The sequence below is a fragment of the Lacerta agilis genome, chromosome 11, assembly GCF_009819535.1.
Source record: "Lacerta agilis isolate rLacAgi1 chromosome 11, rLacAgi1.pri, whole genome shotgun sequence".
Lineage (NCBI taxonomy): Eukaryota > Metazoa > Chordata > Lepidosauria > Squamata > Lacertidae > Lacerta > Lacerta agilis.
In genome coordinates, this window is record NC_046322.1 from 28,117,490 (window position 1) to 28,140,273 (window position 22,784).

At 41.6% G+C, this 22,784-nt stretch overlaps 2 protein-coding genes across 4 annotated transcripts in view; both read right to left on the bottom strand.

Moving 5' to 3' along the window:
• ANKDD1B (ankyrin repeat and death domain containing 1B) overlaps positions 1-16,128 on the bottom strand; it is a 31,493-nt gene extending 15,365 nt beyond the window's left edge. Inside the window, exons 1-9 of the mRNA XM_033164483.1 lie at positions 15,709-16,128; positions 11,995-12,098; positions 10,135-10,233; positions 8,642-8,740; positions 8,443-8,547; positions 7,126-7,224; positions 5,576-5,674; positions 4,367-4,465; positions 3,089-3,187 (exon numbers count right to left, since the gene is read on the bottom strand). Coding sequence (XP_033020374.1) covers positions 3,089-3,187; positions 4,367-4,465; positions 5,576-5,674; positions 7,126-7,224; positions 8,443-8,547; positions 8,642-8,740; positions 10,135-10,233; positions 11,995-12,098; positions 15,709-15,838 — 933 coding nt within the window. The 5' untranslated portion in view covers positions 15,839-16,128. The remainder of the gene's footprint in view (positions 1-3,088; positions 3,188-4,366; positions 4,466-5,575; positions 5,675-7,125; positions 7,225-8,442; positions 8,548-8,641; positions 8,741-10,134; positions 10,234-11,994; positions 12,099-15,708) is intronic.
• Positions 16,129-18,982: 2,854 nt separating this feature from the next.
• POLK (DNA polymerase kappa) overlaps positions 18,983-22,784 on the bottom strand; it is a 29,298-nt gene continuing 25,496 nt past the window's right edge. For all 3 annotated transcript variants that reach the window (XM_033164117.1, XM_033164115.1, XM_033164116.1), the window contains exons 13-15: positions 21,528-22,385; positions 21,034-21,085; positions 18,983-20,283 (exon numbers count right to left, since the gene is read on the bottom strand). In XM_033164117.1, coding sequence (XP_033020008.1) covers positions 20,199-20,283; positions 21,034-21,085; positions 21,528-22,385 — 995 coding nt within the window. In that variant the 3' untranslated portion in view covers positions 18,983-20,198. The remainder of the gene's footprint in view (positions 20,284-21,033; positions 21,086-21,527; positions 22,386-22,784) is intronic.

Consider the following 22,784-nt stretch of genomic DNA (forward strand, 5'->3'; position numbering starts at 1 on the left):
CACATTCACACATACATATATATATATACTTAAAGGAGGATTTGCAATGTTCCTTTTTTACTTGTTCTATCCTCTGACAATACTATAAGATACCGTATTTTTTGCTCCATAAGACGCACTTTTTTCCTCCTAAAAATTAAGGGGAAATATCTGTGCGTGTTATGGAGCGAATGGTGGACCCTGGAACCGAATTGTCCAGAGGCCAAAAGCAGATAGTGCTTTTTATTTTACAAAGAGAAAAAGGGGTGCTGAAAGGACCCCGCTCAGCAGCTGATCAGCAAGAGATCAGGAGAGAGATAAGAGTCCCGGCTCCCTTTCAGCCCCGCCCTCCATTGTTGAATGTGCTGCAGAGGGAGGTTGTTTGTTTCCCCAGCGACATGTGACTGGCTGATTAGATTATCTGTCTGAAAACTGTAGAAATGGCTCCCTTTCCTTCAGAAGCTACAGAAATGTGAGTTGAACCCCATAAAAATGGGGCTTGTCCTCTTTGCTTTTCCCCCTTTGCAAAAGGAGCTTTGCTTTTCTCCCTTTGCAAAAAAGCTGCAAAACTTTTAGCTGATCCTCAAAAAAAACCCAGGGCTTTTCCCTTTGCAAAAAAGCTGCAAAGCTTTAAGCTGATCCTCCAAAAAACAGGGCTTTTAGAGGAGGAAAACCAGAAAAATATTTTTTTCCCTTGTTTCCTCCTCTAAAAACAAGGTGCGCCCTATGGTCCGGTGCGCCCTATGGAGAGAGAAATACGGTAAACACCCTGCTAAGGATGCAAATATGATATAGGGCAGGATACAAATGTAATAAGAATCTATCAGCAAAATATAGACATTTTCATGTAGCCTAAAACTGGGGGGGGGGGGAATAAATTAGGTAAAATGTTAATTAGCTACATAAACTAAGTTTTTTTCTCAGTTTTTTCACTAAAATTTCCAAGTTTTAACACACTGCTGAGCCTTTCCTCAATTTAATAAAAATATGTTTTGATGTCAGTGATGTTTTGATGTCAGTACGACAATTTTAGATTCAGTCTCAACATATTCCCTCTAGGAATGAAACCTGGATGAATTTTATCTACCATTAACAGCTGGTGGGAAATTAAGTAAATAAAATTGTACATTGAGGCTAGCCAAGATTTTAAAATGTGACAAAAAGCTTTTAATAACAAACAAAATATGTTTCTCAGATGATACCAGCAAGAACTAAGTGTTTAACCACAAGAACTCTATGAGAGTTGAATCTAATGCTGATGACTTAGTATATAATCTCAGCTCCAAATGTGTTGGAATACAAACATATTTCTCTTTTGTTGATAGTAAATGTGTTGATCGTGCATATACAACTGGCTGTAACAACAGGACAAGAACATACAGTCCTTTGCATAAAAGTATCACTCTCCTGCAGGAAGCTCTGTACCAGGGCACCATGTACTGCGTAGGTATTTCATTTGGAAATGTATGTGTTCTGGTTTTTGTTTTGTTTTTAAATGTCAAAGCTATTAGACACAGTCCTGACACATTTAATTTTAACTGATTTCCATGAAAGAGTCAGACACATGCTAAACTCATTCCCACTGAAGCCAACAAGGCTTAAGACGTTTTAACTTTAATTGGCTTGCTCTCATTAGTTATACAATTTTCAGGAGAAAAAATAAACTTAAAAGGGAGACTGCCGTTTGAATCCATTGAAGTACAATTCATCAACAGCCTTAATGTTGTCAACTGTGACTTATCATATTATGGCCTAGTTTGCACCTAACCCTAAGGCACAGTTGATATTAACCGTAGTTAATAAACCAAGTATTTAAGGCTGATGTATCTGGCAGATGTCCACTTAAACCCTGGTGTATTAAGTCACAAAACAGTTAAAATCACTAGCAACAACAGCCATGCCTTTAAATTTTCCATCGCTCCTCACTTGTGGCTTTGTAGCTTTGGGGCAATGACAGTTCCTTAACCAGGTTGGCACATAATGCTAAGCTATGGTTAAAATTAACTAAAGTTTATAAACTTTAGTTTATATAGGATTTGGCTGTAAATGATCTGGAGCCCCAAGAACCAGGTATAGAGGACCCAGAACTGTCGGGGGAGGGGGCTGACAGGGATCCCTCCCTGCAGAAAGACAGCTCAGCATCTGAAGCAGAGGCAAAACGACCCCTGAACCCCAAAAGCAGACCAATCAGGATGAGTGCTTTGTTGCAGAAGAGGACTCCTTGTGAGTAAAGGAATAATCAGGAGTAGGGCCATCCTCACAAGGACACTCTCTGCAGAAACCTATAAGAAGTTGCAGCTGGACCCTGGGGTGTGTGTGGGCTGGCACTGTGGAAGCTCTGGAAGATTTGATGTGAGGCTGAGAGAGCTGCTGGAGCAATGTATTGCTACTAGCACTGTGTCCAAGCCTCTGGTGACCTGCACCGCTCTTCTCTTGTCTGAACCCCCGTTAGAACAACTGCTTGCCTAGATTTAGGATTTGGATTAGCCTTGGATGTTGCTGCTATATGTGCCCACAATATCCTTTGTTATCTGGAAGGTCCCCTGCAATTTGGGACCCAACTGTAAAAGGGCACTTAACCTTTAACCATAGTTAAGCATCTGAGCTTGGCTCCCACATAATGCCAAGCTGTGGTTTAATAAGCCATGCTTTAGCATTATTTGCAAACCAGCCCTATCTGTGTTAGTCAGTTTACCAATGTCAGGATGTCTGTATTATCATCAGCAACTCCTTTGTCAACGACCTACCATCAATAACGTAATCATCACTGCCTGAACTTTCTGCATTTCATTTCATGACCTTATTATTTAAAATGCACCACCACACATGTGGATAAAGTTAGGGTTAACTCAGAATATCCTGTGGCTCAGGATAACACTTAATCATTGGATTAAGTAGACTTCTAACACAGAGAAGTTTTTGCCATAGCAAGCTTGTAAGTCTTTAACGTGCACAAGACTTCATCTATACTGGCTATGGGCTCTCCTTGTTTTGTATCCTGGTTTAGACATAGCTACCTACCACTACTTTCAGAGAATCTTGAAAATAAATATCAAGAGGTGCCTGCAAAATAAGGGGCATAACCTGATTATTTTTTTTAAGTACTCACCTGAGGATGCACTCCCAGATCTATATTTTTATTGATAAGAAATGTGACCAAAGCTGTATGTCCATTCTGGGTTGCTATTTGCAATGCACTGGTATTATGCTAAAGGAAAGACAATTGAGAGGGGTTTATATTTCAAAGTAATTAGAAAAATAATGTTGTTTGAAGGTATTTCAAGAAGCAGATATTTTAAGGAAACCAATTTGCCACCATTCAGAGAACATGTTCTCTGGCTACAAACCACAAAGTTCTACCTCCACTGGCAGAGGAAGAAAGACTCTGAAAACTAGTTGTGGGGAATCAGAAGTCGGGAGAATTCACTCAGGTCCAGGCTTCCCATAGGCATTTGATTGGCCACTGTGAGAACAGAATGCTGGACTTGACGGGCCTTTAGTTTGATTAACCAGTGGCTCTTTATAACTTCTTAATGACCCGACATAGTATTATTTCCTTTTTGTGGCTACTTCATACAAATGCCTCACCATATTAACATGATGTAATACTTCACAAAGCCCACACCACTTTCTCATAACAAAAAGCTAATTGGTAGAATGAAGTCCATGAGACTTCTGGATGTCTATTTTGAATAAGGTGGCGGAAGGGATTCAGCCTGTGGTTCACTATGGTCCAGTTAAGGCAGGCATCCCCAAACGCGGCCCTCCAGATGTTTTTTTGGGACTACAACTCCCATCATCCCTAGTTAACAGGACCAGTTGTCAGGGATGATGGGACGTGTAGTCCCAAAACATGTGGAGGGCCGAGTTTGGGGATGCCTGAGTTAAGGTATCACAAGCTTGGCTCAAGAAACCATGGACCAAGAATAAGCCAAATGCCCCCTTCTTTCTCCTCCCCCTGTGCATCTCGCTTGAATGAAGATGCATGAACTCGCATAGGATTATGCTGTATGACATGGAAAGCAGAAAAACCATGTTTTCAATAATGACATCCATTGCTTCTCCCCTTGGCAGCTATTCTACACCACTGATTTCAATTAGAATGTGAATGCTAATAACTGGGCATTCCAGCTTACATGCTTTTTAAATCTTACTAGACCGGGGTGGGGGTGGGGAATTTCCTTTCTGTTTCTGCCAAAAGAAAGCCCGGCATGTTTTGTTGAGCTTCCACAAGACGAGAGATTAAAGAGACTAGAGTTTCTTCATTTATAAGATGATTTAAGCAATCTGTTTATATATTTAAAAAGTCTCATTGTGAGACTTACTCATTGTGAGGCTTACTCTAAGACTGATGATATAGGATAGCATCCTAAGAATATCAACATACTTTGTTGGAAATATTGATGTCACTTCCGGCTTCCAGTAACAGATCGGCACACCCTTCGTGGCCTCCTTCCACAGCTAGGTAAAACGGGGTTTCACCATTCTATAACGAAACAATACAAAAAGTTTGCACTTGTATTATAAACAATGCAATGGTTCAATCTCAGACATGGCTAAGGGGAAAATGCTTGATTTGGGCCACAATGGTTTCCTCTGGCTCCTTTGCAAATGGCACCATGCTCATTGCCCAGAGTAAAACCAAATTAGACACCAGAAGCAGATGGCATGGTGGGTAGTGGTGTTCACCTGGCCTCCAGGCAAATTTCTCCAAGTAAGGGAAATAAGGCTATTATTTTTTAGGTAAAAACCTCTGCGGCGCACAATTGCCTCCAGGTAAGATTCCCAAAGTGATACTTCCATGAACATACATGAAAGATGTTACAGGGTGACATGTGTATAGATGATACTACTACTAATAATTAATATAATATAATATAATATAATTTATACCCCGCCCATCTGGCTGAGTTTTCCCAGCCACTCTGTGCGGCTTCCAATTGAGTATTAAAAACAATACAGCATTAAATATTAAAAACTTCCCTAAACAGGGCTGCCTTCAGATGTCTTTTAAAAATAGGATAGCTGCTTATTTCCTTGACATCTGATGGGAAGGCGTTCCACAGGGCGGGCGCCACTACAGAGAAGGCCCTCTGTCTGGTTCCCTGTAGCCTCACTTCTTGCAATAAGGGAACCACCAGAAGGCCCTCGTGCTGGATCTCAGTGTCCGGGCTGAATGATGGGGGTGGTAACGCTCATTCAGGTATACTGGACTGAGGCTTTAAAGGTCAGCACCAACACTTGGAATTGTGCTCGGAAACGTACTGGGAGCTAATGCAGGTATCTCAGGACCGGTGTTATATGGTCCCGGCAGCCACTCCCAGTCACCAGTCTAGCTGCCGCATTCTGGATTAATTGCAGTTTCCAGGTCACCTTCAAAGGTAGTCCCACGTAGAGCACATTGCAGTAGTCCAAGCGGGAGATAACCAGAGCATGCACCACTCTGGCGAGACAGTCTGAGGACAGGTAGGGTCTCAGCCTGCGTACCAGATGGAGCTGGTAGACAGCTGCCCTGGACACAGAATTAACCTGCGCCTCCATGAACAAATCTTGCAAATTGTGGCCACGTGATTTGTTTTTACATCTTCAGGTTTACCTGGTTTAACTCATTTATTTCTTCCCACTCTTGAAGAAGAACTTCTACCACCTCACTGTGACCATTTTTAGCAGCCAGGTGCAATGCAGTGTTTCCTTCCTGTAAAATAACACATACAGAAATAAGTTATACACCTATAATATTCATTATCACCACTTAAAGCAGATATCCTTGGAGTAAATAGAAACTCTAGAGCACTGCTCACAAGTCTATACAGGCAATATGCAATCTGGAATAGAACATAGCATTTTGAGTGCAGGTTATAAAAGTTAATCTCAATTTTTCCCACCTTCCTTTTATCTATTCCTATGTCTCTAATGGCGGGACCCAGGTGGCGCTGTGGGTTAAACCACAGAGCCTAGGGCTTGCTGATCAGAAGGTCGGCGGTTCGAATCCCTGCCACGGGGTGAGCTCCCGTTGCTCGGTCCCAGCTCCTGCCCACCTAGCAGTTCGAAAGCACGTCAAAGTGCAAGTAGATAAATAGGGACCGCTCCAGCGGGAAGGTAAACGGCGTTTCCGTGCGCTGCTCTGGTTCGCCAGAAGCGGCTTTGTCATGCTGGCCACATGACCCGGAAGCTGTCTGCGGACAAACGCCGGCTACCTCGTCCTATAGAGCGAGATGAGCGCCGCAACCCCAGAGTCGGACACGACTGGACCTGATGGTCAGGGGTCCCTTTACCTTTATGTCTCTAATGGAATGGAAAGATTTAGGGATCATGGAAGAAAGAGCGTGAAGCAAGAATCAAATGCCCTAGCTGATAGGGGTAGGCAGAATCCAAGCTAGTTAGATATATTTTCTTTTATTAAAAAAAAATCCAGGTGGAAAAAAATACTGTTTGAATTACAGGACATGGTACTCCATATTCCAAGAATAGGAATTCGTTTTCAGTACTAGAAGTGAACTGAGCTTTCACACAAGAGTCCACTCCTGGTTAGCTTTATTCATTTCAGCAGTCCAATTTATATAGTAATTGTTGTTTTGCTGTTGCTCTTGTTAAACAATTGGAAGTTAGAAACCCCTGCTGTTGTACTGCAAATCAGCTAGAGATCTCCCAGCAGATGCCAATCTACCATATGTTTTTCCCCTGCCCTACCAAAGTTGGAAAAAGGGTAAAAACACATATTTTAAAAAACATTAGTTTTGTGTACTATAATATACAAAATACTAATCATGTTAATGGTCCAGTGCTTATCAAAACAAAGCACTAATTCTGAGCAGGATAATTTAGAACTAAGTTGATACATATGTTTTCTTACATAAGTGCCGCTACTAATAAACTTAAGTTTAGTGTGAAAATCGTAAAAAGGAACAGTGGCATACAAATATTCTAAATAGATGCATAAATGTAGCAGCATGGTATATTAAATGGCAAAGTGAAATTAAGCACTGTTCAATCTATCCTTTCCCCCCTCTTTATTGCAAGAATTCACAGTGTTCTAATACAGTGTTTAACATGGGTAAGAAAGTACAGCTTTTAGTTGGAAATACCACTCATTGCAAAATACCCAAAGGCAATAAGTATTTATTGGAATTAATGTGATAAACTTACATTGTCCTTTTCTGACGTGGATAAGTTAAGGGAAATCAACTCGTTCGTCACTTCTACGTGGCCCATTTCAGCTCCAAGAAGGAATGGCTTCCTACCTTTCTAGGAAACAGTAAATAATTAAGATGTCAGTGTGGAAGTAAAAAGCTCTTGTAGAAATTTTGTTAAGTATTACACTGCCCTTACAAATGCACACTCCTATATATGTGGCTGCAAACACCTATACAATTAATGATACATAACTGCTAAATACTTGGGTCCTAGCTCCACCGCTCCAGAACTTGTCAGTACCAGAAACAACAGAGGAGAAACTGGGCAACTACTTTCATGGAGAGATATGATGTGGCAACATAATGTATAAATGATGTAGTCTCTCTCTAGAAAACCCATAATGAGTTGGGAACCTGTGATCCTCCAGATATTGTTGGTCCTCACCATTGATCAGCCCCAGTCAACATGGACCAGGGCCGTCTTACCCATAGGCACTTGGGGTGCGGGGCACCTGGGTGCCAGGCTCTCAGGGGCGCCAGCCAAGAGTTGAGTCGGGGAAGAGCCCGCCCATTGGTCGGAGCGCCACGGCGGGCTCTTCTGCTGCTGGTGGCTCTGCACTGCGAGTTGGGGGACGACCGAGCCAGCAAGACACTGAGACGGCCGGCCGGCTCTACCCTCATGCGTGCCTGGGACTGGGCAACCAGAAAGGGGGGCGCTGGGCGGATCTTTGCACCCCAGCGTCGCATATGCTTAAGACAGCCCTGCCATGGACAATGGTCAGGGATGAAGGGAGTTGTATTCAAACAACATCTAAAGGGTCACAGATTCACCACCTCACCATAGGCAATGAGGTAAAGGAAGAGAACTTTATTGATTACCAGAAGCCCATAATTGATATAGAACATGATACGGTGCCCGTAGGGAGACTTAAGAAGTTGGGCAACATCATCATGATGTTAGGAGAAAAAGATAAAAAGAGCAGCCTCGGCCCAGTATACCTGAAGGAGCGTCTCCACCCCCATTGTTAAGTCTGGACACTGAGGTCCTCCAAGAAGCAAAGTTACAAGGAACCAGGCAGAGGGCCTTCTCAGTAGTGGCGCCCTCCCTGTGGAACACCCTCCCTTCAGATGCCAAAGAGATAAAGAACTACATAACTTTTAGAAGACATCTGAAGGCAGCCCTGTGACAAGCACCACAAAGGAAATTTTACTGTGACTATATGCATAGTTATCCTAGATGTTTACAAAAAAGAAATATTCACAAAATTTACTAATGCTATCCAGAAATACCCACTAGCAAATAACCCATAGTATAGTATATGCATGATACCTCATCAGGCTTATTAAGATCCAGCAAGTGAAGATCTTGGATAAAATAATCCACTATTCTAACATTATTGTTCCGGGCTGCAAAGTGCAGGACATTCATTCCCTCCTAAGGAAAAGACGGAACAGATTAGTAAAATGGAATAAAACATTCCTCTGTTGTGAAAAATCTTAATGTTGTTTTACACCCACCACTAACAAACCTTGTTCTTAGCTTTTTGATCAGCGCCTGCTTTGATCAGCATCAGCATTATGTCCAGATTTCCAGACCACGCAGCAAGATGAACTGCAGTAAGTCCATGCTCCAAATTTTAAGAAAGAACAATTAAAATGCAGTTAAGTCACAAAGCAATTCCAAACTGCTATTTTCAATTTATACTTTGCAGCATTATATAGTTAACGGACATAATAAATGGGGATTAGCTCATAAAGTCTATGGAATTCAGACAACACCACTTAAACCTGTGAGGCTGGTGGCGCTGTGGGTTAAAGCACAGAGCCTAGGGCTTGTTGATCAGAAGGTTGGCAGTTCGAATCCTCGCGACGGGGTGAGCTCCCATTGCTCGGTCCCAGCTCCTGCCCACCTAGCAGTTCGAAAGCATATCAAAGTGCAAGTAGATAAATAGGTACTGCTCCAGAGGGAAGGTAAACGGCGTTTCCATGTGCTGCTCTGGTTCAACAGAAGCAGCTTTGTCATGCTGGCCACATGACCCAGAAGCTGTACGCTGGCTCCCTCAGCCAGTAATGCGAGATGAGTGCCGCAACCCCAGAGTCGGACACGACTGGACCTAATGGTCAGGGGTCCTTTTACCTTTACCTTTATGTAGCTCTTTTTAGGTATTCCATAATCATCTTAACAAAGCTGTACAGTAGGTCAGCATTGTTTGGCATAGGAAGCTGAGGCTAAGAGATGGTGGCCTCTCCATGTAGGGAGTTCATGTGTGAGGTGACATTTGAATCAAATACTTAACAATTTTTATTGCACAAAGCATTTTTTTTAGTTCATATATTATTTGCAGAGCTACCCTTAAAAAGCACTCGCTGATCCCAGCAGTAGTCTGCTTACTTAATTCAACCACAGAAAAGTATCTAATAGCAATGATGTAGCAATGAGTGCATTTTTTCCTAATTCTCCCAATCCTATTATTAAAAAATAGCTACTTCTAAAGACATTGTAGGTTAAAAGGTAAGAGAAGCAATTGTCTCAAATCCATCTCTCTCTCTCTCAAAAATCTTAGTGCGCATAGACCCAACTCCCATGTTATTTGACATCATTTGCAAAGCAACTTTCAAAATGTAAATGTAAGTGGGACAATTTTTTAAAAACTCGTACAGTAATTTCACTGCACATCTAGGTTTTCCATTTAAAACTGAGACAGCTCTTGATTTGGCCTGATATATAGCAACCTTTGACATTTTGTGCTTTTTTCTTGCTTGAGTGTGTTTAAACTAGCAAATATATGCAGAACAAATGAAACAAAAAAAGTTAAATAATTATTTTTATTTCTTATTTGTAAGGAAGATGTTTCTGAGGAAGATATTAACATTTCAATATGTTTCAATTTTTTATAAAATGACACTTTCCCCCTTCAAATACTGTGAGCAAAAAAGGATGATCTATCAATGCCAGTGTTCCTACAAAATATTCCTATTCGTCTGTGTCAACAATAAAAAAGAACATTTTTTTTTTGCATACCTTATCTGCTACATCAACACTGGCTTTGTGATGGAGGAGAAAGTCTACTGCAGATACATGATTTCCTGCAACAGCAAAATGGAGAGCTGTGCGCTTCAGCTAAAATAAGAAAATAAAAGTGACAGAATAACACTGAAGAGCTTTAAATCTTCTTGTCAGTAATAAAAGCAAAACGTTCAGCATCTAGACAACCCCAAATTTCAATTCCCTTTCCTTTAGTACTGGTCAACAACAATTTGATTTGGATTTTCATTAGAAAATTATTTCCCCACAAATATGTGTGAATGACGATACCTTTAAATATAAGGAGTAAGTACAATAAAAAGTAAATGGGCTCTGCCAAGCAGGTAAATATTTGTAGATAAAAGTCTGTGGAAAAGTGAAATATTTGTTCATAAGGACGCTAATTAATATATGCAAATAACATTGTTTTCACAGGCTCCACTGCCAAATGCCCAGATAAGAATAGAGGTACCAGCAAACTGTTCTTAAGTGCTGTGCTACCATTTCCGCTTAAGTGTTGACATTGCATTGTGTGTTTATGACATTGCTCTTTGCCCAAGGAGTTCTTAACCCAACACCTTTAACAGTTGTATGGAAGAGGGAATTTCAGCAGCTGCAGCTTGGGCAACAAACTCCTCCTCCTCTCTCTCTCTCTTTCTTTCTTTCTTTCTTTTCAATATTTTTATTCCACTGTATCATAAAACAATATCACAACAGTTTACAACAATATAAAAAAACACAAATCCAAACAGTAAAATCAGGAAGAGTTAAAAACAAGTTAGAAGCAAAAAGAAATTAGAAACAAATAGCAATAGACCATTGTGGATGATGCTCAAATTCCATGTTGTACTTGAGTATTAAAGGTGCAGGTGTCCTAGCCTGTTTTTTTTTTTTACCTCTCTACTCTAGTTAATTTATGATCGCGTCCTTAGGTGGTTTCCCACAAGATTGAGGATACTCAAGATCATGAAGATTAACCCCCACTTTTAACACTAGAATGTCACTCTGAATAAAAATTTGTGTGTTTCTGACATTGGGGAATCAGGACAGATTAGGGATTGTGCTGGTTTACCACCTGCCTCACTGCTCAGAGGTTTCCCTGCCTGACTTGACAGAGCCGGTCTCAGAGGTGGTACTGAGGACTCCCAGACTGCTGGGTCCGGAGGACTTCAACATCCATGCATGGGCATAGCCAGGATTTTTGTTAGGGGGAGCAGAAATTCTGTTGGGGTGGCAGAACCAACGTGATTGGTCAATTAGTTAAGTGTTTCTATTGTTTAACTTGATCTGGGGGGGGAGCTGACCCCTCCCCTTGGCTACGCCCATGCATCCATGCCAAAGCAACTGACTCTGGGGTGGCTCAGGACTTCATGGTTGCCATGATGCATAATTAGAGTCTAAATTAGTCTATCTAGATGTCAGAAATCCAACAAGCCCTCATGTGAATTGGACAAGAATAAAATTTAATGTCTCATTTATATTTAGGAATATCCAAGTGGCATATACTGGACATGATCACTTTTATAGAGTAAGCAGAATGTTTTGCTCAGTGGGGTCCATAGAATTTGACATGAATTTGAGTACGGCCTGAATTCTCATTTTGCAGTCTCTTGAAATAAAAGTTGTTTAAGGAAATAAGAATATCCTTACTGGATCAAAGCAAAAGCCGATGTAGTCCAACTTTCTGTTTTCATAGTGTCCAACCAGACAATAGCACTCTCCTGCTTGTGATCCCCAAAACACATATTTGAAACATTCCCTTTAAGAGCAGTGTGTTGCAGTTAGGTAATTTTAGGCTTTGGAAATGATGGTGTTGTGGGGGTTCCCTGTTCAGATGGTAAAGTGTATTATACTTACACTATTTACAGCATTGATATTAATTCTTTTCTTAAACAGTCTTTCCATCGTGTCCAGATTATTAGTTTTAGCAGCATGCTGAAATTGTTCTTCGTCTGGTAGCACTGCAAAACAAAAAGCACAGGACTTCTGAAATATTGAAAGAAATGATCACAAAGTTAAATTTATGTGCTACGTTTTTGTCCCACCTTTCCACGGAGTGGTGGACAGTGGTCCTTCTTTCCTTCTTCCCATTTTATATTGGGAAGGGCCATAGCTCAGTGGAAAAATATTTGGTTTGAACACAAAAGTACCTGAGTTCAATCCCCATCTTCTCCAGGAGCAGCATTGAGAAACTCCTGCCTGAAACCTTGGGGTGCTGCCAGTCAGTGTTGGCAATACCAAGCTAGATGGACTGATGGTCTCACTCGGTATAAGACAGCGTATTATGTTCATCATAAATCTGTGAGGTGAGTAAGAATGACTGATGCAAGGATATCTAGTGAGCATAATGTTGGAGTGATGATTTGAACTCAGGCCTCCCTGATCCTAACCCAACATGCTAGTGCTCATGCAACATACCACTGTTATATGTGTATATTTCACGCAGTAAAAATTAAATATATAACAATTACCGGTATTTAGTATATAATAAATTGTTGTTGTTCAGTCGTTCAGTCGTGTCCGACTCTTCTATTTATTATTATAGACTATAATAAATAGTCTATAATAAATAAGTGAAAAGGAGATTCAAAAGAAAAGAGGTTTTAAAAGCCAGATATTTGATTGGACCTGTTAAATCTGATCACAGTACAGAAAACAAACTAGCACATACACTTTTATTTTTAAAATGCTCCTATAAGAGAAAGAACAAGACAGAGTTAAGGCTGGACCGCAATCACAGAGGTGGATTCTACTGGCACAGCAGTGCTTCTGCTACTAGCCTGTAAAAACATTCATTTCCACCCTCACTAACAGCAACCAGAATCAAATTGTTAAGAAAACCATTCTTGTGACTTTACAAGGACTTCGGTTTAATGCTCTGCTTTATCACATTTATTTGACGTGTTTCATTAATGCAGAGAGTGCAAGAGATCACTTCATATTCTACTGATATTGCACACATGAAAGAAAAGAAAAAAGGGGTGTTTGCTTGATTCTGGTCAAGGAAGGGAAAGGCAAATAGACCAGACAGACTGGTACTTCAGCATTCTCCCTTTCATGATGAATTTGATAGCGCTCTTTGGCCTACATTCCCTGCTTTCCGCCTGGTCTCCTATTCGCAAAAATAAGCCAGAGGAAAGAGTAATTTAAAATCTTCTATGGGAATTTTTTATATTTGAGGTTTAATTACTGCAGAGGCAGATGAATAATAAGTACTCTGGCTTGGACAGAAAAAGTGCTCCTAAGAAACAATATTCCAAAAGCCGTGAGTTTAAAGTATAATTTGCTTACTACTGTGAGGATGTATTTGTTTTGGGGGAATGGCTGAATTCCACATCAGTGTTTCCTGCATCCTGGGTTTCCTGCATTAAGCATAATGTAGGACTAATGGTCCTAATAAGGTCTCTCCACCCAGCTCTATGATATTAATGAATACAGCCCTAAAGGAGCCTTGTAAGGGGAAAAAATGTATTGCTCTGAATGGTTTAATTATTTGATTGAGGTATAGGAGATATCAGGGAGGACTGGGGTTGATTAAGAGGGAGTCAAAGCAGTTTGAAGGAAAGTGTTCTGGCTTGAAAGTTTTTGTTTTTTTTTTTTAATAGCCTTCCAGGACAATAATATGCTTACTTAACAACTAAGAATAAGCCCCACAGGACACTGACTTCAGAGGGTGCATTCAGAACCACATCTTAATACTGCAAATAGGCCATTCATGTAACACAAATAGGCAACAGGTTGGCAACTTAATAAAACAATTTTTTTTACCAGATTTTCCATGTTAAAAAGGAAATCTGGATTAAATGGGAAATGTTTTATGTCTACAATGCCATGTGGGATGCTGCAAAAAAAAAAATGTATACATGACAAGCACCCATCCCATAATAAACACCAGCATAGAAGTACCCCTAGTAAACATGCAAAGTACTATTAGTGAAGCATAGAAAGGAATGTGATTGAAGCTAACTGCAACCACACAGTAAGAATAACGGCCACAGTAGATGTTAATTTGTATTTTAGATATTTACAGCACAAAATATCCACATTGACTCAAAAGTCAATCTCATTCAGTTCAACGTGGCTTTCAGGACTGGAGCATTATACTCTTCCACTGCTGTAGGGTGTTCTAAGCTTATAGGGTAAGATATACATTTTTTAAAACTTGAAAAATTAAATTTCTCAAAAGTACGGTAATTCCACATTTGTAAAACACTGGTTTGTTCTGATAAAAAAAAATACAATTCCATTTTGTGTTCCTCTTGCCGAGATAATATGTGCACTGTTTCCAATTTCACTTTTTATGAAAAATGATAAACCCTAGCCCAGTGTTTTTCAGACAGCTGGCTTGGACCCCTTTCATGTGGGCCTCAGTGCCACAGTCTGCCCAGTGCCTCCTCAGTTGCCTACCCTGCCCCTTAGCTATGCCATAGCACCTTTTGGTTGAACTCAATGCCAACACTAGCAACCCCTTGTGTGCCGAGTACAGATGGCTGAGAAATGGAGAAGTTTGGGAAGGGAAACCAAAGTCTTCCTCCGCAGAGGGGAAAGAGCCAGAGTAGGTGTTGAAAGGGGGAAATATACAACCAAACAACCATCTCTGCCTGTATTTGAATTAAGCAAAAGTGAGCTATGGAACTCCTTGCCACAAGGGAAACGTTGCAGGAAATAATTTAGCAATTTCCAAAGATGAATTAGGTTTTCAGTAGAAAATGACGTAAGGGCTGCTTGATTGTGCCAAACTGCCTCCATCTGGTGAAAGCTCTGTTCCTGCATGACCCCAGGGCATCAGAAATGGTCAGCCACTTTTCGGCTGCTTGCAGTATCTATTTATCTGCCTTATAGGATTATTATAAATATTACTGAAATAATGTCAGTGCAGCACATTGAACTGTATGAAAGCGAAATTATTACCAATTTTCAGCGGGAAAGTGGTAGAGGGAAGCATCCCAGAATATGCTGACCTTTCCTCTGCTCTTCCAGTGTTCCAGGACTGATCCCTGTTACTGAAAAACTCCTGCTTTTTATACCCTATAGAAGGGAATTTCTGAAATGGAAAGGGGGGAGGAATTACCATTCCTTCCCTCTCCAGCTGGAATTGATTTATGTCGTTCAACCACGTAGATGCGTAAAAGCGCACAATACAGTCGGGGAAGGAATTGCTGCTGCCTCTTGTAAGTTGTTTAGTGACACACGGGGCCCCGAAAGAGAATTTACCAACATAAAACTAATCCTCTCCTGGCGCTTAGTAGAAATTAGTTTTTGTTTGTCTAAAAACAAACCCTCTTATAGTCTCGCGAGCTGCTGCTGACAAAAAGAAGCGCGCTTTCTCAGCCACGGTCGCCTCGACGCCCGTGAAAAGCGCAAGGAACCAAAGGGCTCATCTGCGCCTCTGGTCTGCCTTTTCCCGCCTTCCGCGGGGTGGGAAGGACCGCCATCTTCGCGGGGCCGGCTGCTGGGCTGCCAGTCATAACAACATTACCAGGGGCTTGTCGGCGTGGTGCCGAGCTGCGCCCTCGCCCTTCCCCGGCGGGGCACCTCCTGAGCCACCCGCCACGGAGTAACACCACTCACAAGTCTCCGCGTTCGCCGCCTCTGCTGCCGCCGTCGCCTTCGGGCTGCTGCTTTCTTCTTTGGGACTCCGGTTCAAAAGGCCCATAAAATCAGTCAGGCCTTTCACTGCACGGCTCCAGGTTTCCTCCATGGCGCTGCTGGGAGTAGCAGCAGGTGCTGGGCGAGTGTGTGTCGCTCGCTTTCGAGGGGTGACTCCCTGTTCACAAGCATCAGCTGTGTGTGCGTTTCTCCGTCAGCTTGATAAGAAATGTGGGCTACCGTCAGTCCTAGGAGCTGGCAAACAAAGGAGGACCTGAGAAGTAGGTGACGAGGGTGACTAAGACCTGGTCGGGTTTGTAGGAAGTTTGTTCCTGCTCTACATTGCCTGCCCGCAGCCAGTTGTCGTGGTCGAAGGACGGGCAGACTTTGAAGTGAGACAGGAGTGCTGCGAACCGAAATAATACTGTAAAATGGCAATATTCTTACACCTCGATGCTAATGAGAAATAGGCATGTCCACTGAAATCCAAAGGCAGGAGGAACCAGTTCTGGTCGGACAAAAAGTCCCGAGAGATGTAATTAAAAGCATTTATTTTTTTGCTCAGGACCACCAAAGGCGCCCTGCTTGTTTTGCACTGGAAAATGTAGCATATATAATATTGTTAGGAATATGGAGGGGGGGGCGCAGACTCCACATTCTAAGTTTAGTAAAAGGTAGAATTTAGCTAGTACGGTAGTTGCCAGGGCAGTGAAAAATACAGGCTGGACCAGTTCTCCTGTTCAGGAGATCACTGATAGTGAGGGCATTAAGAACACAAAGAGAACCAAGTAAGAACAATTGGGCATGGAGGTGCTGAATTTCCCTCCCCACAGGAAGTGGAGAAAAACAAAAGAATTGAGGTGGGCAGGTTGCTAGGGTTAATGGGGTGTTATGTCAACACAAAATGTGTCCCTTTAAAACAGGTTTTGAAGCAGGGTTTTGGGGGGAGAAGGAGGGAGGGGCCAGAACTCCACAGGCTGTGACTGGAGGAGGCTGCATGCAGACTTGTTGGTCTCTAAGGTGCTACTAGAAAGAATTTTCGATTTTGCAGAGACTTGGGAAGAGACTTGACTGCTTGCTTTGGAGCCAAGCTTGCTGAAGCAATGAGAGAAGTAACGAGAGGTGCTCGCAGGGTGTAATGTTCTGCACTCCTTTCATCAAAACTCAGGTTGCAAACGTGTAAACTAAACTGTACTTAATAAGGACGCGACAGTCTCCACCCTGTCTCATTCTCAAGGAACACAAACCCTGCTTAAGTGCCCCAAACCCCTGCAATCTTGCTACTGCTCAGCAGAGATTAGGGTAGCTAGATCTGCAGAAAAAGTTCCATGTAGTTCCTGACATTACATTGCTAAAAAGTGGGTCACGTGTTGGACTTAAACACTCCAGGAATCCAGCAAGGTGTTTTGTAACTGTGTTCTTGGGTATATCTGTAGTTTTGACAAGAAGACAAGAGTCCTAAACACACTTCATAGGAAATACACGGGGTTAGACACAATGAAACTTACTTCTGTTCTAAGTAAAAAATGCATCGGATTGCAATGCAAGTGATGAAGAGCAATTTTCTATTTTACTCAGTGTTGTTTTTTACAAGCCAGTGTGGTTGGGGTGTTGGACTAGGCAATGGGAAACCAGGGTTCGAATCCCCACTCCACCATGAAACTCACTGGATGACCATGCCCCATTCACTGCCTCTCAGCCTGACCTACCCCAAAGGGTTGTTGTGAGGATACATTGGGGAATTGGAGAACCATGTGCACCACTGTGAATCCCCTGCCATCGGGGAGATATTAGATCTTGGATTAAAACTTCATTCATTCATTTATCTTCTGTGTGGAGTCATGATCAGGCCTATGTACTCCAAGACTGTGCAAGAGTAAAAAAGTGATCCTAGCACTGGCCTGAGTCGAGTTGTCAAGCCAGGCACAGGGCTGGGGTGAGGAACCCTAGGCCTGAGGGTCAAATGTGACCTTCCAGACCTCTCTATCTACTCCTTGAGACAGTGGTGTAGGAAGGCGGGGCGATGGGGGCAGGGCGCCCCATGTTCCAGTCTGGAGGGGGTGACACTCGGCGCGCCCCGCGACTCCCAAACCGAGCCCCGCTGCCCGGCACCCATCCATGCAGCAGTGGCTCACGCCTGGCAGCCCGGATGGACTGCATGTGTGCGGCAGCCCCGGACGGAGTGCGCATGCACAGAACGTCACACATGCACACACTGTCCGGGCCCGTGCTGCTGCTTTCGCGGTGACCTTGCGAGCAACGGCTCGTGGGGCTGCCCCATCTGTGCTTTTTGCGCCCGGTGGCCTTGCGAGTTTCTGCTCGCAAGGTCACTGCAGGACCAGCAGCACCAGCACAGAGGACGGCGCATGCGTGACTTTTCCACACATGTGCAGTCCGTCAGGATGCATGTGTCAGGATGTGTGCGGAGCGACGCCCCACCCCCAGGGGGTGCCTCCGCATTTGTCGCCCTGGGTAGCCAAGCAGCTTGCTCCACCGCTGCCTTGAGATCATCCCCAGGTCACACCTCCACAGCCCCATCGATCACTGGCCTTACTTCACACCCTCCTAGCCTAGAGTGTTTTTCCTGGCTGGAATTGTATCCTTGAACTCCTTGTAACATGTCATGGAAGCTCAGTTAATTAAGAGCATGGTGAGGACAATGCCAAGGTTTCAGGTTCAATCCCCATGTGGAACAGCTGCACATTCCTACATTGCAGAGGGTTGGACTAGATGATCTTCAGGGTCCCTTCCAGCTCTACAATTATTTGATTCTATGATGATTCTTGTTTGCCTGGATGGAGAATAGAGGTGTATGTGTATAAACAAGCCTACTGTACAAAGGTAAAATTTACATTTTTTGCCCCACCCACCTTTGCCTTTGGTCCCACCTGCCACTATCATGTGTGCTTGCCTTGAAGAGAATGTCACTCACGAGATAAAAAGGTCTTGTACTAACCTGTGTTGATCCCGACTCTGAAATTAAGCAATAGAATGCCATTTCCCCACCATTTTCTATGGTGGGACAGTAAACTACTGGTATAATCCCCAGATTGTTTGGAAGCAAGAGGCAGAGCTTTTTCCAACTATCAAATAATGGATGGCAATTTCACAGCAGTTTGCATCAAAATGACCAAATCTATTCCACAGGACTGAGCTATTAAGGCACAGGTTGGATATGTAGAACTGGAGAAGCTGAGACCGGTCTTTTTACTGCTAAAGCAGAGAAGTTAAAAGTATAGTTCTAATAACTAACATACATTTTAAAGAGCCACTTTATTTTGCATTACAGAGAGAGTAGCAACTTTATGATAAACGTGATAGAAGTCTGACCAAATTGTTTTGGAAAATATATTCTATATTAGATTTATTTTGGAAGATATATTACATTGTGAATATATTATGTATAAAATTATTTTAAAACATTTGATAGTTTATATAAACACACACACACACATATATATGTACCATTTATAATGTTTGGAAAATGTAAACAAATGAAATTAACATTTCTCTTCATAATCTTTAATATTTGATTGGTAAAATTCCTTCACTTAAGAGCTAAATATCATTTATCTTATCTTTATGAGATCAGTTATTGGAGAATTAGACACACAGGCTGGATTTATTTGATTATACAACTTCCTACCCTGTTTTTATTACAGTGAATCTGTTACACTGCTCTAGTCTTGCTGAATTAGTCTAGTTGACTTCACTAAGTGCATTGCCTCCTTAATCATTAATTCGGGAAAGCAGAGCCTTTTGGACAATTGTGCTGAAAACAGTTTCCACAAAGCCACAGAACAGAAAATGTTCCAACAGTACAAATTAGGTCTGTCCAAGGGCTCTTGGATATTGATAACCATAAACAAGTTTAAAAAATGTTTTTCTTCTCATTCAAATAAGGCATAGTAGCTGCCCCATATCCAAGGTACAGACTTAGTATTAAGATAATTTAGTCATGGTACATGAAGTTCTGACTGCCTATGGAGAGAGAGCAGGTCTCCTGTTTAAATTAACTGGAGTTAGGATTTTGGTGTGTGTAGTTGATACTTCAAGTGTTTGACTGCAGGGTGCTAAATATACTACGACTTCATCACTGCCTACAATAAACTTTTTGTATAGCACAACAGAAGGTGAACCAAGTCTTAAATCTTGGCATTACTGCTCCAATCATCAGCCCAAATTTAACAAGCTTTGATTTATGAAGCATATCTGTTCATTACCAACTGAAAGCTCAATCCTTCATTTTTTCTTTTCTATCAAAGAGCTATGAAAATGACTTTTAAAGAAGTCAAAATATGAAGTGTTATTGTAAGGCAAATAATTGATAATAAAATAGTGATCTGAATAGTGTAAAAGTGTCTATAAATTTTTTACACAAATATAAGGCCTGCATAATCCTGAGCAATGTACTTTATATTTAAAGTATTGTACTTTAACAGTGATGAAAATGCCCTTAAAATAAATAGTATTCATTTGAAAAAACTTTCTATAGTACACTTAGAATTATTTGACTTGGCTTTTTTAGATGTCGGCTGGGGAACCACTGTTCCAGACCTGAAATGAAAGAAAAACACATACCATTAAATTAATTAAACAACTGTGGTTGATAATGATGTGCTTTAAACCACACTGACCTGTCCATCAGATGACATCAACAGTGGCAGGGCTTTACCCTGCAATAGTTCAAGCAGCCCAACATTCCTGTTTAAGATGCTGAAAACTAGAGCTTCAAACAGGACCCCTCCGACCACCAGTTGGAGCCAATACCCAACCCAACCCAATGATTGAATCCAATGACCTTGCTCTGAGAATGGGAAAGAGAAGCTTGTATTATTCTGGCTCCTTTCTCCTCTGCCCCATCCTCTGCTGTCACTGCCTTTTCAAATGTTTAAAGGCTTCTTTTCTCATCTCTCCCACTGCCCCTTTAAATATTCAAGCAGGTGGTGCCAGTTGGCTGCAAGGAGAAAGGAGACTATACGATAGAGGTTTCTTTCTCTCCCCCCCCCCCGCTTGCTGGCTTTGCAAGTCTCGCCATGCTCCCCCTTTAAACCTCTGAGTTCATGCGTTCAAAGGGAGAGCGTGGGGAGACTTGCAAAGTTTTGCAAGAGTTTTTGACAACCCACCAGTCAAGCATGTGACACCATAGAGCTGTAATGTGATTGGCAGGTCAACATCTCAGCTCACCTGTCAAATTTGGTCTGTGAAGCCAAACCTGATAAGGATTTGGTCTGTGGCATCAAAAAGGGTCCCTACCCCTGTTATAAATTCTCAAAGAAATGTTTACTTGGCACACACAGAGCTTACCGTTTTGTTCCTACTGCAAAATTTGTACTATTCTGTCCTCTGCCCAAGATTCCTGAAGAAAAATGAGGAACATTCACAATGTTTTAATTTAAAACAATAATAGATTCTGCAGGAGGTTTGTATGATAAGTGGGAACCTGGGGTTTGGGGAGGGGAACTACCATACTAGGTAGTCTTAAGGGTTATTCATAATGTATGGGAAGCAAACTTCCCATTCTAGGTGGTCCTCACCCAAGGTAGGATTGATGTACCATATAACTTCCAGAGAACATGGGCAAATCAATAACCTGGCATAATTTGTTTTATATCTTTATATATCCTAAGTACATCAGAGTTCATGAAGCAGCTTTAAGCCTATTGCTTCATAAAACAGGACATGGCCAACTCCTTTGCAAACACCTATGTGAATTAGTTTGCTGTAATATATTTGTGGTACTAATGTGTTCAAAATATATTTTGCATTTTTAAAAAGTGAGTGATAAACAGAATACTCACCGAGGCTTTTTGACTCTTCTGTCAACTGCTTGATAATTCCTTTGTTCAAACAAACATCCACATGCCTGTTAAACAGAGCAAGGTCCGTTGTTTTTTGTTCTAAATTGCAGACTGGGCAAACTAAAACCTTGTTTTCAGTAGCATCAGGAAAACATGGCAACTTAATTTCTGAAGAACTGGGCTCTTCAAAATATTCTTCTTTTTCCACAGGTAAGACATTAGAGGAAAAATCCTGTTTTGCACATGTATCAAATCCAAAGTTACTAGAAAGGCTACACTCACTTTCCCTACTGTGTTCATCATCTTGCAGCTTAGGAAAAATGTCTGTGCCTCTGTTTGTAGCATTATCAACTATATCTGCTGACTGTACTTCAATCTGTGGCTTACTTGTTTTATCTTTCTGACATTCTTTCTTTTCCATGTTTACAGACAACTCAGTTGTATTCTCCCATGATTTGCTGTTATCTGTAATATCTTCTTCCAATGTTCCACTAAGGCACCTGTCAATATGCCTGTTAAATGCCTCTAATGTGCTATCTTGATGTTCTTCAAAGCAAACAGGACAAATGAAGATCTGATGTTCACCATTATTCTCTGCTGGTTCAACTGACATCACTAATGATTTCATATCTTGTAGATTCTGCTTGTTTGGAGACATATTTAAAGAAGCTGCTTGATTAGCTCGCTTTTTATTGAAAAAACTCTCCTTCTCAGAAGCATTTGGAAAAAAATCCTCTTCCGATTTCCTAGGGAAGAGCCCAGTAGTACTGATACGTTTTCCAGGCTCTAGGAAATTAACAATGCTCTTTTGTTGATATTTCTTTTCTTCTTCATTTAGAAAACCTGATACCCGTATACCTGAATATGATAAATATGCAGCATATAGTTGAATGGCAACAGAGTTTAAAAGTCTCATCAAAATGAATAGAATTTAAGTACAGTGGTACCTTGGTTTATGAACTTAATCCGTTCCAGAAGTCCATTCTTAAACCAAAGCGTTCTTAAACTAAGGTGTGCTTTCCCATAGCAGTGGGGAACTCAATTTACAAATGGAACACACTCAACAGGAAGTGGAACATGTTCTGCTTCCAAGGCAAAGTTCACAAGCCAAAATACCTACTTCCGGGTTTGCAGCGTTCTTAATCCAAGTTGTTCATAAACTAAGCTGTTCTTAAACCAAGGTACCACTGTACAGTATATGCAATTTGGACCAGGATTACAGTCTTGATCCACTATATAAATTGGAAAAAAAACTAT